Source organism: Pungitius pungitius, chromosome 5 (genome assembly GCF_949316345.1).
Source record: "Pungitius pungitius chromosome 5, fPunPun2.1, whole genome shotgun sequence".
NCBI classification, from domain to species: domain Eukaryota; kingdom Metazoa; phylum Chordata; class Actinopteri; order Perciformes; family Gasterosteidae; genus Pungitius; species Pungitius pungitius.
In genome coordinates, this window is record NC_084904.1 from 2,264,451 (window position 1) to 2,282,657 (window position 18,207).

General features: G+C 44.1%; 1 protein-coding gene across 6 annotated transcripts in view; it reads left to right on the plus strand.

The window, feature by feature from the left end:
* The window catches only part of aopep (aminopeptidase O (putative)), a 59,833-nt gene that overhangs the window by 4,367 nt on the left and 37,259 nt on the right, over positions 1 to 18,207 (plus strand). For all 6 annotated transcript variants that reach the window (XR_005121073.2, XM_037482038.2, XM_037482037.2 and 3 more), the window contains 3 exons: positions 243 to 367; positions 14,524 to 14,737; positions 15,673 to 15,779. Coding sequence is in view for 5 of the 6 variants with exons in the window: in XM_037482038.2 (XP_037337935.2) it covers positions 243 to 367; positions 14,524 to 14,737; positions 15,673 to 15,779 (446 nt within the window). In the remaining variant the exon portion in view is untranslated. The remainder of the gene's footprint in view (positions 1 to 242; positions 368 to 14,523; positions 14,738 to 15,672; positions 15,780 to 18,207) is intronic.

Consider the following 18,207-nt stretch of genomic DNA (forward strand, 5'->3'; position numbering starts at 1 on the left):
GCATAGGCATTTCTATCTAGAATAGCATTAATATTTGTAACCATAGCAACTTATTTGCACATTTAGTCAGTTTTGAGTTGATGACTCTCGTTGGATGAGGTGCATTTGCCTTCAAGTAGACACACCTGACCCGGAGCATACAAAAAGCAGATACACATGCCCACCAACTGTTGCATATCACACATGCAAAACTTGCAATTGTATTGTTGTTGTCAGTTGTGTTGAGGTACTTCCTGTTGCAGATGGCAGTTCTAGATCTTTTGCCCCGATGTCTGGCTGCAGCCCACACCGTTCTGGGTGTCCACCCATTTCCCCGCCTGGATGTTCTCATCGTTCCAGCAGGTTTCTCCAGTCTGGGCATGGCCAGGTAATGACACCTGGGGTCACAACAATGTCATGTCTGAACTATAACAAACGCTGGAAAGAGCAAAGGGTTGGAAAGATCGAGAAAGGTTGATCCAATATTCCCTCTCCCGTTAGATCTGTTTTGGTCTCCAACAGCTCCAAAGGGAAATATGTGGTCCATAACTGCTAAATACTCCAGTGTGTTTACCAGCTAGTGGCTTGGTGAGTCGGCTCTCTGATTGCTGCTTGGGAGTCAGTGGGTTTTTGCCGTTTTCTTTCACGGGGATGCTTTTGGAAATGATGTGGAGGAGAGCTGAGAGGGTGAACCAGAAGTGCTCAGGAATCGTCAGATTTTAAGGGTGGTAATTATTTACAGCTGTTATACTGCAAGCAACACATGTCCCATCACCCGTAAACATTTCATTCTTAATAACAAATTATATTTATTTTTACTTAAGCTGTGTTTTAGCATTTCTACGGTATAGTGTTGTAATTTAAGGGCCGGTTTTAAGACAATAATTTACAAGTTGTGACGTAACAATCCATCAAAGTTTGGTCACAAGAAAATCAGCGCTTGGTAATTATTTAACTCTATCCTGCTGCTTCCTGTTGTGTTTTTCAAGTGAAAAATGTCTGGGTTGCGTGATTAATGACATACATTTGCAAACCCCCTCACTCTGTCTCAATCTTCTTTGAGGAGATCTTCCACATTGGAATGCTTTATTGAATTAAAGCGACTTGGTTCAGTCACTTGTCATCCATTCTTTTTTATAAAAAGTAACAATTGAATACTCAAGCAGGTCTAGATTGAAGCTAGACAAATTAAAGCAAACAAACTGAATTCAAAAGAATCTTCAGGCTTTATTTAAATCCTGTTGTCTTGTGTCATTTTTCTTTTTTCATTCTCCAATCATTTACTTTCCCTCTCTTTTTTTCACCCTTTTCTCAATTCGATAGTACTCCCTTTCCCTCGGCCTATTACTTAAACGCCTCATCCCAAACTTCTTCTTATGAAAAATAGCAATCACATTTCCAAAACTGCTCACTTTTATTTTGTGTTTCAATTTTGGCCATGAAGTTGACACTCATTGATAAACATTTCATCACCTCCTCCAAATATAACTTAGTTTTTAGTTTTGTAATTTCTCCAACCGCAACATCCAATATTCAAAACTTGACCCTCTTGATGGGATAGGTGGCAACCCTCTTGTCTGGCAACAGCTTCATTTCCTCGGTCAATAGTCTGTTGTGTTTTTAGCTTCATTTTACAGACATTCTTAAGATCGTAAATGTCCTGCCTCCGTCACTTCTTTGTTTTATCCTCTACTGTCTCTTATTTGCCTCTTTTCATCACCTGACTTTCATTTTTACATTTCTCCTCCGTCGTCTCAACTTCTCTGTACGGTGGATCACTCCTTTCTCTTGGAATCGAGCTTTGTATTTTTGCATGCAAAATAGAACATTAAGCTGGCATATAGTATAGCTTTTTAGACCTGACTGAATGCCAGCCTTGTAGCCATATGAATGCTTAAGCTAAATGAAGACCACTGATTTGGGTCGTTAGAGTAGTTAGGGATTCACAGTTTCTCTCTTCTCTCCGTTTGTCTTTTTCCACTCCCCTTGGCGGCCTCCCTGGAGAAAAGTGCCCCAGACAGGATATGAGCTCATACCTTAATATGTATTCTATGTGATTCTCTGACATTTCCGCCAAGAGGAGTCGCAATCAGAGATTTTTTTTAAATGACAGAGTGTGACAAGAGGGTTTGCTATCCAGACCCCGTTCTCAACATTGCATACATATCCACATACATACTACTTCATCCAAAATCCACGGTGCTCTTTGATCTAGGGAACATCTCAACCCTCATCTCGTGAAAACCTGTCTCCCTTCTGTATGTATTTAGAACAGACATCGAGTACTAACACTGAGGCTTTTCTGCTGTGGCGGTTTCCTGATGGATGCTTTCTTTCCCTTTTATGAGGATAAACTCCCAGCCACTTATCCCCCTTGCCCTCGCTGCTTAGACTCCAGTTAGCGGGCAGATGACAGAGAACAGATTTAGGGCCTTCATTAAGGCCTCAGACGGCACCTGCACTGACTCCGTATGAAGCTCTGCATGGGTCTCAACCCAGCGTCAACTCCCTGCTCCCTCCCCTCAGTGCGGCTGGAGCGGTTCTGCACGCCTCCGTACTTAACCACAGGGTCGTGCCATGGGCAGGCGGGGAGGTCAACCGAAATGGAAGCCTAGATTGAGATGGAGATGAGGGAGGGAGAGAGATGAAGAGGGGGGGAGGCGGGGTTTCACGACAGGCCAGCGGACCCCCAGGATGTGGGAGAGGATGTGTGGATTATTCCCAGCAACAAAAGCCATTAGCCTCTGGAAGGACTTCAGAGACTGGCGCTATTTATTCTAGAGATTGGGAGGTATGTGGGCCCCGGTGCTTGGAACCAAGACGGGCGTAGTTCTTGTGCAGTGCCCCAGAAGAAGCAGTTGGGAGTGGAGGGGCTGTAGGGGAGCTGTGGCAAGTATGCACAAGGCTGTTGTGACACAGAGAGGGGGGGCAAAGGCAAAGCAGGGGAGGATTCACTGTGGCATGACGTTTTTATTCCGAGATACGGTCGAGGGAGGGCAGGAAACTGAAGGTTAAGGAGTCAAGTAAGGGAAAGTCTGCACTCGAGGGCTGTGCACCGTGTGCACCGTGGAGTCACGTGACGTCGGATACAAACACACACTCCGGCTCCGAGGCTTTCACAAACGTGGCTTCCAGGTGGTGACTCCAGTCAGCAGTTAAAATGATTTCGCAATTTTTGGTTTATTTTATGTAACCGTAAGGTTGTCCAACTATTGTATTTTATCATAATGTTCTACTTTGGCTCCAAGAATTCTTCAGCAGTCCAAGTTATCAACTGATTTAGTGGATATGCCAGACTATATCTCCTCGTATTGTTTTTCTGTCACTATGACAAACTAGACTAAGACTGCTGTGAGTTGTCAGCCCATGCTGTTAGTAAGACCTTTTAAGACATCAGGGAGAGGAAGAAAAATACAGGGAGGATCAATATTGGTGGAGGGGTACGGATGAGGGATGAACAGGTGCCTGAGATTAGAGGAAACAAAACATACCACGAAAGCATTGCCCTCCTTTTAATCCTTCAGAGGTGCCGTATGCCGCAAACACAGTTTGTATACCGCTGACAAAGCTAATAGTGTTTACCTGATGGGGGGGGGGGGGACAGGAGGCTAAGTGCTAAGCTTCAATAACAAGGCGGTTGCTCTGGACGGCCTTATCGGGCGCAGCCGCTGTGTGAGCGCGTCGCGGAGCGAGCCAATGTGGCACGCTCACGTGCGCTAACGTGCACTAAAAGCATTTGCGGCGAGCGTGACTGTCAACAGAGTAAGGAGGCGCTCGGTTTGAAGCGCACAAAGAGGGAGGCCAACTTCATTCCCCTCTGAGGTAGAATTACCTCACGACGTCGTCGCATAGATGGTGGTTATTTGCTGCAATATTGAGAACCGCATAATTTGCGCCATCTGTTCCAGTGAATATCAAAAGGCTCATTGTCTTAAGCATTGGAAGAACATGGGAATGTAGCAGAACAAAATCCTAATGAATCTGCTCTGAGCTGTCATGGTCCCACTGTTTGCCAAGCATCAGTGAGTATTAAGCCTGATTTATAATCCGGGTTTGTGTGTGTGTGTGTATGTGCGTTTGTACATCTAGGTCTTTATTCGTATGTGCCTTAGCTCATACTGTTTTCCTCCCCTTTTTTTCTTTTGCAATTTTAAAAAATGCGGACACGTAATCTCCCCATCGGATCCGAACCACGTCTTCTGCTGCTGACTGGGAGTGACAGGAAGGGCACAGCATTTCCTCTCGCTCTTTGAAGCCCGAGGTCCGTGTGTCCCAAAGGGCGGGCTGGACTTGTAGGACTAATCAGAGATCACCGAGTGTGCAGCAGTGCCCAAATGAAGACATGGCTGACGTCCCAGGGGCCAGCGGTGCTTTGCCTGCGCTTGGTTGAGAAATGTGTTGAAACAGGCCCTTTAAGGAGAGTGGGATTTGTTTTTCTTCACCGTAGACCGGCAGATTCCTGGGCTTGTGTTTGTATGACTGTGTGTATTGTTAAAAAAAAAAGGGTGCAAGGATGTGTACTTGGCGCGATGGGGATGACGTCAGCGGAATGCTTAACAGATTATTCTTCATTTCCTTTGCTCTCTGGTGGGGTAGATTAAGTTACCTTGTTTTGACGTTTGGGTTATCCTTACGTTATAGCTGCAATTGAACCCGTCAGATCCATGTCTAATTCTTTGTTTTAGTTACTGTTGGGAATTATTTTTGAGGGCCGCCCCACACCGCTTGATGGCAGCTCCGATAAACACACACACACACACACACACACACACACACACACACACACACACACACACACACACACACACACATGTATACACATAGTTAAACATATCCGTCCGTCAACACGTGTCAGTGCGCTTTTATTACCAGCTTCCGTTCATTATCTCTGTTCTTTTCCAGCAGAATAACACAAACATATTAAACAAATAAGCTTTCTTCAAAACATGTTTATTGCCAAAATAGTTTTTCTACTCTAACTGTACACATAATTTAGCCTGATGTTACATTTATAATTCTCATGTGTTTTGCATCAGGATAAAACAACAACCCTCCCACCGGGGGTTGGCTGCCTGGGGGGGGGGGGCGGGGAGGAACAAGTGGTGAAACTGCTTATTTCTTTTGCAGCTGTATAACTGTCACAGGCCCCAGGTCAGAATTATGACTGGTGCGTACCTCTCGACCTCTCCGTGTGGCACTGGAGGATTTTCCGGCTGACTCCAGTTGACTGCATTGTTTGCTTTATGGCTTTTGTAGGAAGTTGCATCGGCCAGTTGTCCCTGTTGGGAGGAAGTATAGAACTGGAGTGCCGGGTGGGGGGGGGCTGGTACCCTGCAGAGGGATCCCCCGTTGCCCTGGAGCTCTTTAGCGTACCACCTGAGCTCCTTTTCATGTTTAATAGGACCAGGCAAGTGTTTTTGTGTGTTTTTACTGCCGACCATTTCCCAGAGCATACCACAGGCTTTTTTTTTTAAGGATTTAATTAATGTCGCTACGGAAGAAATTGTTGTTACATTACGCTTCTTCATGGTGAGGCAGTTGCATTGAGCTGTTATTTAAGACTCACTTCAAAACATGAATAGAACTACAGCCGTCCATGCACTAATGCCAAAGCTTTGTTTAGAAAATACTAGTTTTTGCAAGTAGGTTTTTATGGTTACTAACATTAATGGCCGCTGATGGTTCCTTGGAAAGGAGGAAATACAACAACTATAAACCTTCATACTTCACAAAGTGGTCCGTAATAATGGGATTAATCATGCAAAACCAACAGCTTTTAAAAGATGTTCATTAAGGAAATGTCATTAACTTTGAGGAAAGGCACTACTGCTTGTTACCCCTTACACAAATAAAATATAATAGCACGCCACAAAATGCAAATTAAACAGATGAGACATTAATTTGAACCTGCCCCAGTTTGTAAAAGCAGCCTCACTCTTTCATCTTTTTGGCCGACTTTACTGAATTAGTCCTCCTGCCTCCTCTTCTGTCCCCTTACTTTCTTTCCCAGTCCTCCCACCACTTGTCCTCCCCTCTTCCTTCTGATGTCCCAGTGGATTTCTTGCCTTTCTGCTCTCCCCTCCAGTTTAATCTATGAAGTAACCCTAGAAGTGTGCGACACAGACCCTCTCTTTCAGGAGGCGGTTGGGGGGGGGGGAGTTTCAGGGTGGGAAGGCCGGGATGTGGGGGGTCGTATTTTTTGGCAAGGGAGAGACAGCTGTTAATCAAATAGTCAAGGATGAGGTGTTTCTTTCTTCCCACCTTTTAGTGGATTTCCCTCTCCTCTGGAACCACACAAAAGAGCGTGGCGGGTTGAAAAGGCAGCTCTGCATGCCTGCACCTGGACAGAAGGGGGAGGGAGTGTCCTGTTAAAGTGATTGCTCAAAGTTGAGGTTTTTTCTTCTTCTTCTTCTTCTTCTTCTTCCCCTTGTTTCTCTGCTCCCCCACTTGCTAAACACAGGCGAGGCAGCCCCAAACCTCACGAGCATCCCTTCTCACCTCCTCATCTCGCCTCCTCATCTCTTTTTCTCGGTCAAACCCTCCTTTGTGCTCTTCATGAAGATAGCAGGGCCAAGTGTTTTGTTGTTTACATTACTATCTAGTTATCTTGGGCCTCCTCTTCTCGTCCTCTCTTACCTTCTCTAGCTCGGTGTAGTTTTACCTGCTCTGCCACAGATCCTCCTTTGAACTTTTCCACCACTTCACAGGCAAAGGCTATGCATTTTGTTGTAAACATGACATTATGTCTGCACAGGAATAGTCGAATAATAATAGTTTTAAATAAATGAATTATGTATGCAAAAAAACCCGCAGTCACCTTTTTTAAGGTTTTTTTTTTCCCCATATATGCTTCCATTGTCATCAGTGGTTTGAACCGCCCTCAAATGGGAACCTGCTGGCAACAGCTGGCCAACAGTACAACATCTAACAGTAAGGCATGACACACACTGTGCCATAACTCTGGTTTAAAGGCTTCGGCAAGACAGGCCTGTCACTGGAAACCCGTTCTACTAACTAATGAATGAGTCCAGAGGACCCATTCCCCCAGGAGTGATGGATGGGTCCATTGTATGACGCAGGGGACGCTGCTGCTGCTGCATGTGCATCCTGAGGCGTGTGTGATAGGCAAACCTGGGGGTTATTTAATTTGTCTGTGCAGAGCCAGACGGCTTAATGTCCGTGGGACCTCTGCGCCGGAGCGGCCAAAATGAGATATTTGAAACAAAGTGCTGTGAAACGCTCGGTGGTAATGCTTCCGATGTCTGGGTTTGCTCTTAGCCTTGGGGAGAGCGCTTTGTTCCAAGCTGCTCGGCCTTTTAAAAAGGCTGCTTTTAGCCACACCAGCAACTTGCCTCAATGGATGGCAGTGTCGTGTGTCAGCCTTCCCTGTCGGCGGGTCCATCCACCAATTTGGTGCTGACGGAAAAAAAAGATCCTACAACTATAAAATGGATTGTTTTTTTTTAATGGTACAAAATTTCGCACAGACAGTGATGGACATTTAGAGACTAGATCGTAATAACTTTCCTTAGTCGCTGACCTTTCTTTAGTGCGAGCAGAAGGTAAAAGTTGTCCCTACAGCAACCTAAAACCTTGGTATTAAAGACGGCTAATTTCACTTTGATTTAGGCTCTATCCAGCTTTCCGTTCTGTCAAACACTTCTTACACAGCCCTGCAGTACTGAGCGGTCTCACATTACATCTCCTGTATTGTCTCATTCTCTCAAGCTAGATAAGAGAGACAAATTGTCTATTTATTACCCCACGGGCAAGGAAGTCTTTCAAATCATAATCCTGTGAAATACATTTGTCCTGTCTTTTTTGATGAGACAAAGTGAAAGTGGAAGCAAGGGGATTGGTCTGAGTGCTGCATGATGAGCGTTGGGGTTTGCATGAAAATAGCTGCAGTGAGACAGGAACGTGGCTTATGGCATGTAAACATCGCTTTGATTCCTGCTTTAGGCTGATAGACAGGGGCTTGTTGTGGCCACATTAAGTCATATTGCACTGCATAAGTGCTCATTTAAGGCCCAGATGCACGGAAAGACTTAATTGACGCACTTCAATTGGTGATCCTATAGCACGCTGTGTGTAGCAATTGAAAGACAACACCACAGAACCAGCAGTATTTAATGAAAACAATACCATTTGGGCAACATCTTCAAACTTGATATACAATAGTGTCTGTGCTGTTTTATATCTATGCTTCAGCATCCTGTGCTCAGAGACACAAACACACAAACTCTCAAAAACATTCCTCTGGCGTGACATCATTTTTTGGACTTGGCACTAAACATGGAATAAAGTGCACTGTGGATTGTATTACTGTTTAGAGCTCCGATAGATCAAACATCTGCTATCTCTTCCTAGCTGATACGGATACAAAGTAGATTTCCTGAAAGTCTGTTATCAATGCACCTCATACAGTGAGTGTGTGTGTGTGTGGTTTGGAGGAGGGGGGGGGGGCGGAGTGTGTGTGTGTCTGTGTGTGTGTCGATGCCGGCATTCTTGACCTCATCAGGCTATGACCCATATGATCCCTTCAGTGTGATGCAAACGTGACATGCTTAGATGTATGCATGGATGAGCTTAAGCACTTGACTCCAAAAAAAATAGAATCGAACCTTGAAACCTGCCACTTATTTGTTACATGCCGCCACTACAAAGCCTCACTTTCGACAGACTTCAGCAGCTTGTTCTTGATGACCTCGGATATCTTTTCTGCCATTTATTTGCAGGCTCTGATGGGATGCAGCATGTGTGGGTGGGGCTGCTCTCTGGGGGCTCCAGCCTGGCCCCCTGTTCACATGATCAGGCCCTACATGGCGTGGCATTTGGCTTGGCCCTGTGGGGCCCCGTCTGGGAGCCGAGAGCTGATCTGCAGCCAGCATGGAATGCCAGACATTTGAAGTCAGACTTGTGAAAAAAAAAAAAAAAAAAAGAAGAACGAAGGCTGGTAGGAGTTTGGTCAAATAGGCCCCTGTGTCTAAAATAGCCCACAGAGTGTGCGGGAGTGAGGTACAGGAGACAATGCGTCTTCCCGTCAGTGTACATCAGGAGTGGCTTTTGTCCATCTCCTCACCTCTTAGTCATTATAGGTGTGATCCATAGCTGCATACCTATGCAAAAGAAGAAAAAAAAAGGTGTGTAAAGCTTCACCAGCAGACCAACCGTAAACAGCATCTGTGTCACTGGTTCAACGTTTCTTCAGTTCTCACACCAGGGAGTTTACGCTGTACTTTGGGCGAGAGAAAAACTCCTCACTGAGTGACAGACAAAATGATTCTTTCTCTCTTTCTCCACAAGTATCTATCCGATAAAATGTTTATTCACTTCTTTCTCTCACATTTAAAAAAAAAAAAAGGCATCTCCTTCTTCACTTGTTTGTCTCCGCCTGTCTGCCTGTCCCTCTCATTTCGACATACCGTGCACACTCGGCTCCCATCATCTCTTTCCTCGTCCCTCTGTCTCATGGGGCTGGTTTACTGGTGTCTATGAGCTAAGCTAGGCTAGGGATGTCAATTATAGAACTATGATAGGCTCCCTGCTGCATTATGCATGGCAGTGTCCCGCTGGGGGGAAAAAAATGGCCTACAGCCAGCAAGGATGGATGGAGGGATGAATAATGGATGGAGAGATGGAGGAACGAAACACTTTTGCAATCTGTGTCACACCAAATTGAAGACTTGCCTTGACGTACAGCTCTGAAATTCAAGGCCAAGTCACCCTGGGTGACTCAGAGTCGTGAGGTTGTCGTGTGAGAAAGCACAGGAGGGCTTTAATGAGCATTTTAATTTTTTCCGTTGATGCGCCACCACCATCGGGTCACCAAAAGGTCCATGTCTGTGATACTAAATACAGACAGCGTCTCACTGGTTGAATTCATTGCACCTCTTACAAGCTTTTACATATATAGAGTGTTGCCATGCGTGCACTTGTGAGTTTCTCAGCGCGTTCATGTAGTTTGATACAAGCCTTAAGACAAAAGAAATGATTTGACAGCAGAGATTGAAATTTCTTTGGTGTCCATTTAATTAATTAATTAATTAATTAGAGTAAGGAAGAGAGTAAATATTTATTACACCCGAAGGGCAAACAAATCAAAAACGGACATGGGACAGGACCAAGTGATATGACTCAAAAAATAGGCTCTACAGTTAAGTGGATCATTTAAACACCAATGAATGTGCAGTCATTAAAAAGTTGTTAGACTCATATTCAAAAGAGTCCAAATCAAATGTCCGTTTGTCCTCCCTTTATTTGCAATGCAACATACACTCACCGGCCACTTTATTAGGTACCCCCAGCTAGTAACGGGTTGGACCCCCTTTTGCCTTCAGAACTGCCTCAATTCTTCGTGGCATAGATTCAACAAGGTGCTGGAAGCATTCCTCAGGGAGTTTGGTCCATATTGACATGATGGCATCACACAGTTGCCGCAGATTTGTCGGCTGCACATCCATGATGCGAATCTCCCGTTCCACCACATCCCAAAGATGCTCTATTGGATTGAGATCTGGTGATTGTGGAGGCCATTTGAGTACAGCGAACTCATTGTCATGTTCAAGAAACCAGTCTGAGATAATTCCAGCTTTATGACATGGCGCATTATCCTGCTGAAAGTAGCCATCAGAAGTTGGGTACATTGTGGTCATAAAGGGATGGACATGGTCAGCAACAATACTCAGGTAGGCTGTGGCGTTGCAATGATGCTCAATTGGTACCAAGGGGCCCAAAGAGTGCCAAGAAAATATTCCCCACACCATGACACCACCACCACCAGCCTGAACCGTTGATACAAGGCAGGATGGATCCATGCTTTCATGTTGTAGACGCCAAATTCTGACCCTACCATCCGAATGTCGCAGCAGAAATCGAGACTCATCAGACCAGGCAACGTTTTTCCAATCTTCTATTGTCCAATTTCGATAAGCTTGTGCAAATTGTAGCCTCAGTTTCCTGTTCTTAGCTGAAAGGAGTGGCACCCGGTGTGGTCTTCTGCTGCTGTAGCCCATCTGCCTCAAAGTTGGACGTACTGTGCGTTCAGAGATGCTCTTATGCCCACCTTGGTTGTAACGGGTGGTTATTTGAGTCACTGTTGCCCTTCTATCAGCTCGAACCAGTCTGGCCATTCTCCTCTGACCTCTGGCATCAACAAGGCATTTCCGCCCACAGAACTGCCGCTCACTGGATATTTTTTCTTTTTCGGACCATTCTCTGTAAACCCTAGAGATGGTTGTGCGTGAAAATCCCAGTAGATTAGCAGTTTCTGAAATACTCAGACCAGCCCTTCTGGCACCAACAATCATGCCACGTTCAAAGTCACTCAAATCACCTTTCTTCCCCATACTGATGCTCGGTTTGAACTGCAGGAGATTGTCTTGACAATGTCTACATGCCTAAATGCACTGAGTTGCCGCCATGTGATTGGCTGCTTAGAAATTAAGTGTTAACGAGCAGTTGGACAGGTGTACCTAATAAAGTGGCCGGTGAGTGTATCATTGAATAAACTTTTTGGGATTATTTTTCTGTGAGTACCATCAAAGGGGGGATATTGCAAGTAAAGGGCAACTCTGGACCTCCTTCTTGTAGTGCTGTGTCATCTGTTGAAAAACAACTTGTTGAAAGGTATTTGAATGATCCCACATAATCTGTGATGATTTAATGTAATTCCAATGAATCCCCCGGGGGAACAAAATAAACTATATTCCTATCCTGTTCTACAATTAGGACCAATGTAACCAGCTAAAAAAGAAAGATGTAGAAGTTGTATGAAACCACACGGTTTCTGGAGTTTCAGTATCATCACTTAATGCCATTGATTGGTTATAATTGTTGGTTTGATTCCCGTCTTCAGTGAATCATTTCATTTGTGGGTCACATTTGCACTTTGCGATTTGGAATCACATTGTGCAATGAACACATATTTATTTCTACAAATGATTGCCTGATTTGCCTTTTTTACAAAGCGCAAAAACAGTTGGTTGTTAACCCGGGACGAACATTCAGCCCCTGAGATGTACGCATATGTGCAGGTGCTACGTATGTATGCGAGTGATTTGAGAAGTCTCTTCATGCATGTGTCCCCGGCAGGTCCCCGATGTCAACTCGTGTCATTCTGCGTGTCACTGAATGTGAAAGCTGCTGTTGTTTATTCACCCCCCACCATGGTGGGATGACACTTTTTATCACTGTAGTGATGGATTCCGCATCCCTCAGAGGAGCATGTGCAAGCGCCGTCTCTGAAAGGCTGTCTTTGTGTTTCACACTCACTCACACACACAGATGCAGGCATATATAACGCACTGCTGGAGCTGACAACAAAGGCTTGCTTATCCAATTGTGGGGGAATAAGATTAGGCTACAGAGAAACTCATAAGGCTAATGTTAGCATCCCCTGCCCCAGCGAGCGCTTTTGTTTGTGTAATCAGGAAAAAACACGGGATTAGGTTTGAGATGGTGTCTCGGAAATGATGCCCATAAGACCCTTTTGTATAATGTTGACGTGTTCTTCAGTAACAAAGGCCAATAGCCTGCCTTCCATCTGAGAAAACAATCCTCCGGGAAGTGCACAGTGTTTGTGTTGTTCAGATATATTGTTTTCCTTAAAAATAGCCTGAGAGACCTGGACCAAGTGTCTTAAATCACTGCTTTCGTTTATAATTGTCTGGTCACAAAAATTAGATTATGCCATCTGCTTTTCTAAGATGCTCATCTTTCATTGCAGCGAGCAGCGAATCAATCTGATATATGAAGGGATAATTGCTACTGTATCTATTCGTGAAGTAGAACCGCCCTTTATTACTTTTTAGGCCTAAACGCTTTTATTACTGCATGATGTTCAACATATCGACCCTGCTTAAGAAAGCGGACTAGAACAAAGTCTAGACGTCTCTCCCACAATGTAGATGCAGCTCTAACACATTGGACACAGTCGTAGGGTGGCATGACAAACGCGTGTTTCAAAAACACTTGTCAGCAGGGACCTGCACTTTGCCGTAAATTCGCAGGTCGTTCTCGGCCAACAGTGGCCGGGACACTTCACGATCTAGACAGCGCGAGGGGGAACTCTAGACGATCCGCTGTTGTTTTATGGGCCAGGAGAGCGAGAGAGAGAAAAAGACCATTCATTAGCACCTCTTTGACCCCCCCGCCCCCTCACCCATTCTTCTTTTGAAGAATGGCCTGTCTCTCAGGCACAGTCGTCCCCTAAGCTCCTCAGGGCGCACGGGGCCCGTTACATAAGACAAAAGTAAAAAGGGCTCCAGGACAATCTTCAGCTATGACCTTGGCTTTGACAGAGCACCCTTTTTGGGCCTTTTCTTACCCGTTCTGTCTCGCGGGTTAAAATCACGTGTCTTTTATTCCTGTACCTGGGAAGCTGAGAGTCATCACTAGTGATTCAGACAGATCTTCTGTAATATCACATAGCAAAATGGATGTGATTCAAACAACATGATGGTTTAAAAAGACATGTAACTAAGGGATCCTTTGAGTCTGGCAATGTTAGTGAGTGGTTGATTTATTTAGTTTTGTGCTAATTAGCACATGCTAGGGTTTACATGGTGAACATTGCACTTGTTGGCATTTTCATTGTGAGATTTTTGGCATAATGGCGCCTTTAGACTTTCAAAGTGTCCCTGGCATGGCTGTAGACTTCTTAGTGTAGGCAGTTCTGTTTTTTTCAATATAGCTCTTGTGAGCAAAAAACTGATATTGAACTCTTTGGATTTTAGAGTTTTCCATTTAAAGATGAAACCTCTGACATGTTGTAGAAAACCTGTTTAGTACACTATAATTCTGACCAGCAAACTGTTCCCTAGATACTCATCTGAATGCTCTGTGCGCCGTGCCAACTCTACTTCAACAGCTCAATGTTCTCTTCTGGCAACAATTGTGTGCAGTGAGAGAAACTTTCCAAACCCTTGTCATACCTGAGAGTTCTTTGATTGAGGTGAAAAGTAAAACCAAGTTATTGTCCCGTTTCACGAGTTATCTAAAGTTGAAATTGAGTGAAAGCATTTTCTATATGGAACTGTATTTACCATCTCACACTTGTAGCCATTAGATTGGAATTTAGTGCCTCACAGCTTTGTTATTTCCCCTTCAGTTTTTGTTGGTTCAGAGCTTCAATAAACTCCTGTCATTTGCTGAAAAGTGTTGTTGCTGAGTGAGAAACCCACATATATAAAGGCACAGTTCCTTTAATTTGGTTGACAATTTCAGTCGAGGAACATGAGGGTCTTGCAAGTTTGTACATGGAAGTTAAATTTGGCAAGAACATTTAATGAGTAAACTGTGCTTTTGCTAATAATAATATGGACGATGGTTAAAGGGATGAGCAGTGATTAGTGCAAACACATGTGGATTCGTCTTGCTCACCTCTCTTCTGTATTTTCTATTCTTTTCACTTCCTCCTTGAACAATTTTCATCCTCCCATCTTCTAGTCTCTTCCCTTTTTGTCCATCACTCATCTCTTTTCCCTCCATTTTATATTTTATTCATGGCGTTCAGTCTATATTTCTGTCATTTGCCTTCCACAGCCCCCACATGATATTCCTCTCCCAGAGTGTGCTCTGTGCTGGGACTCTTGGTCCCAGAGAGGACGCCCTGTCTCTGTGCGGGTCCAGGATCTGCCACGAGATCGCCCACTCCTGGTTCGGCCTGGTCATCGGAGCCAGAGATTGGACCGAAGAGTGGATCAGCGAGGGCTTCGCAACCTACCTGGAGGACGTTATCTGGGCCCAAGCAAAACAAGTACAGGCCCTTCCACATACACCAGTTGCGCCAACGTGAAGTCCATTTTGCCCGTGGCCATGTTTTTTATTAAGAAAGATCCTCTTACTATAAATCTGGAACCGTAGGAATCATTAAGGGTTTGTTTTCGCCAAGCACGGCGTTCCCAAATGTTACTGCTGCGGTTGGAATGCACCTCAAGTGGAGTTGTGATTGCATTACTGCAGTAAAAACCCATGTATTAGGCACACGAGGAGACAACTCGTAAAAATACCAACCCAATGCCAATACCCCAAACAAGAAGCACAAAGAAGACACCTAAAGGTCAGTGCTGTTGGCCAAACAGAACAAAAGACTTAAGAGTGAAGAATTTCCTCGGCCAAATGGAAAATATACCGCGAAACTCCCCATTCCCACAAAAACCCTAGAGAAGCCGAACACCTCCAGAGTTGTGAAAAGGTTCTATTATCACCCCAAAAAGTCGATCAATGTTAAAAGAAAAAAACTCCGCCACTAAGATCCGTTTGGAGATTGTGTCCTTAGAACAATGTTGATTCAGGATAACAACAGAAAAACAGCAGGACGGAGGATGAGGGTGAAGCATTGTATGAATCATTAATGCAGAGCTGATGAGATAACACAGATCTCTCCCACTTACTTTCCCACACTCTGGAGTTACACAAATGTTTTTCTTACGTCTGTGCTCTTTAACCACGTCCCTTTTTTACTGTGTGCTTGGCTCTGACATAATAGATGAAAGCAGACTTGCTATTGCTGCCAAACTCAATGAGACACAGTGTCATAGGTAGCAGCAGGTCTGCTTGTATCTTCAGTGTGCGCTTGACTCCTTCTGTTCTAGCTGATGAAAATCCGCTATTTTTTTTTTTAAATTCTCATAATTCTTCACTAAAACCCTTTTCCTCACCTCTTGATAACTCTTGTTTTTCTCCCTTCAGCTCTCGTCACAACAGACAGCAGATCAGTCTGACCTGAAGGCACTGCTGAGGTGGAGACGGCTCTCTGACGAGTTGCAGAACTCAGAGGAGCAACTTCAAATTCTCAGGTGATTTTTTTTTGAATTTTTTTTCCTCCCCAAGTACATCTGTTTTAATTATGATACTGTAGAAGGCATAGCTCCTGACAGAGAAACAACACATCCATTAAGCATGCTTAAAGCAGAACACGGCACTTTATTCTAAACGCAGAAGGAATCAAACCACCAAATGCTGACTGCTAATCGCCTTCCCCTCTGAGAGCTTCACTCCCGCCTTTTAAGGACAGGTTTAGCAAACCACCCCTAGTTCAACGTGTGCAAAGGAGGCCACATCTACTACTTAACTACTTAATTATGTCTCACTGGGATTTGAGCGTTTGAGAGTCTCTTTTTCACACACCCTGAGATGTTTTCTTTGTGTCTGCGTGTGCAGACGTACACATGAGCGTCAGGTATATGCATTCCACTGGTACAGGTGCGGCAGGTGTGGCAACTACATTGAGGTGTACTGTCATGTCTTGGAAAAGCTTTGCATACAAGCATGGCAAGTGCGCTCAACCACACAAACTCTTCATCTGACCCTGACGATGTGGGACCCGCACCCTTTTGGGTTTTATCCCCGGTGAAGGCGCAATGTCATCAGGGGATTATGGCTATAAAGCCCAAGCGGGATTTAACTGTTTAAGGCTGGAAATGCACTCAGTGGCATTCTGACTTCTTTTTTTGTAGCTGTTCCTTTGAACAAAAAAAAAGGCTTCACTCAGGATTCCACTTGTAGCATATTGTCATTCACACTTGTAAGAGACCGTGCAAAAGTGTGGCAGCCGATCCATATGTTATTGATTTCGTGGCACGTCTGCTTGGCACAAACTTCTAATGTGTGATGTGTCGACAATGAAACACTCATTATCCTAATAGTACCCTTATTTATTATTTATCATTTTCCTTTAAAGTGTTTTCTTTTTCTATTTTTTTCTTTTCATAATTGTATGCCGATAACCTGATAAGTGTATGTTGTTGCATGATGACGTTTCACAAGTTTTGATTTTGATGCTGGGCAAGTCTTGAAGTTAAATTCTGTGTTTGAGTGAAAGGGTTAAACGTTTTGCTTGAGATATGCGTCGGTCTTGCATTCTGTCAGGGTGACACAGCATCAGGTTTCTCTGCACCTGACAGGATTGGGTGGAGAACACAGGCAACATCTGAAAAATGCAAACAACACATACCGTCACCTATATGCACATACATGCTCATACGCATCAATTGGAACCATTTTTACTGGTTGTTTTACATGGCAGTGTGGTGGAAATGACAGGAGGCCATAAGTATAAAAAAAAAGCGTATCATTCCTAAAGCTACACACGGTAAAGCGTTTTTTTTCTCCCCGCTTTAAAGCATGTTGAGGCAGAAAGGAACCCTGCCTTTACGTTATCTTAATGACTGCATACTGTTTGTGAGTCGGGTGGTTTGCCATTTTGGAATTATTTCCCCAAAAGGTTGAATTGGAAAATACAGTCAAGGTTCAATTATATCGAATTAGTTGCCGTGTAACTGAGTCTTTCAGAGCTAAAAATGTGCCTACGGGCAAGTATGCGCTTAACCAAATATGAAGTATACAGTTACCAATAAGTGGTGACTTATTACACATTATAACACAGGTAGATGAAATCCAGCATTCTGATTGGTTGAGAGTGAGTCACGAGGGGTACATTTAGCTCGGTGGTGATCGTTTTGAGGCAATGCGAGCTTTCGCAACCAGACAATTAAGGTGGACGTCATGAGCGATGTGAATGAATGAGATGGTGAAGGACCCAATGCCGTTTACCTGCACGTACAGGGACTATTTTTCCTCTCAACTGATGAAATGTGATACAAAACGTTTGCTGGCTACAACTATTTTGGGCTGAAAGGCAGCTATTTACTTACTATTTATAATTTTGCTGGTCAATAGACAGTGTGTTCATTTAGATGTTTAGTATGTGCATATGGTCGATATATCTTTAGTTTAAGTTTAATTCGTACTGTGTCCGCATAATGATTGTGATGGTCATTACAACCACATCTCCCGGACCTGAAACTTGGATAAAAACCAAGGGTTGTTGGCAGGGTTGGGCGCCGACCGGAAATAGAAACCGCTGAACACCAACGAAGAAGCGTCCACCGGAAGTGTTATCATAACAGCGCGATCGAACATGGATGGCGCCCCGGTTGTTGTGAATTTGTGACGCATCAGACGAGTGTGCGCGTGCGGGTGCCGGGTGGCCCGAGCGGAGCTGTCCTATACCTGCAGTATCATACACTCATGTGTAAATGTGTTTTTGTGAGGTTTCAAAAATAAAGCTCTCTTGAGGAAAGTGTTCTCCTGTTAAAATATGTTCATAATGTATCATATTTATACAATATTCAAGTTCATAGTTTGATATTTATATTGTAGTTGAAAACAGCCCTGTTAGAAATTCATAGTAAAGTTAATAAAAAGTAAAAAGTTCATAGAATT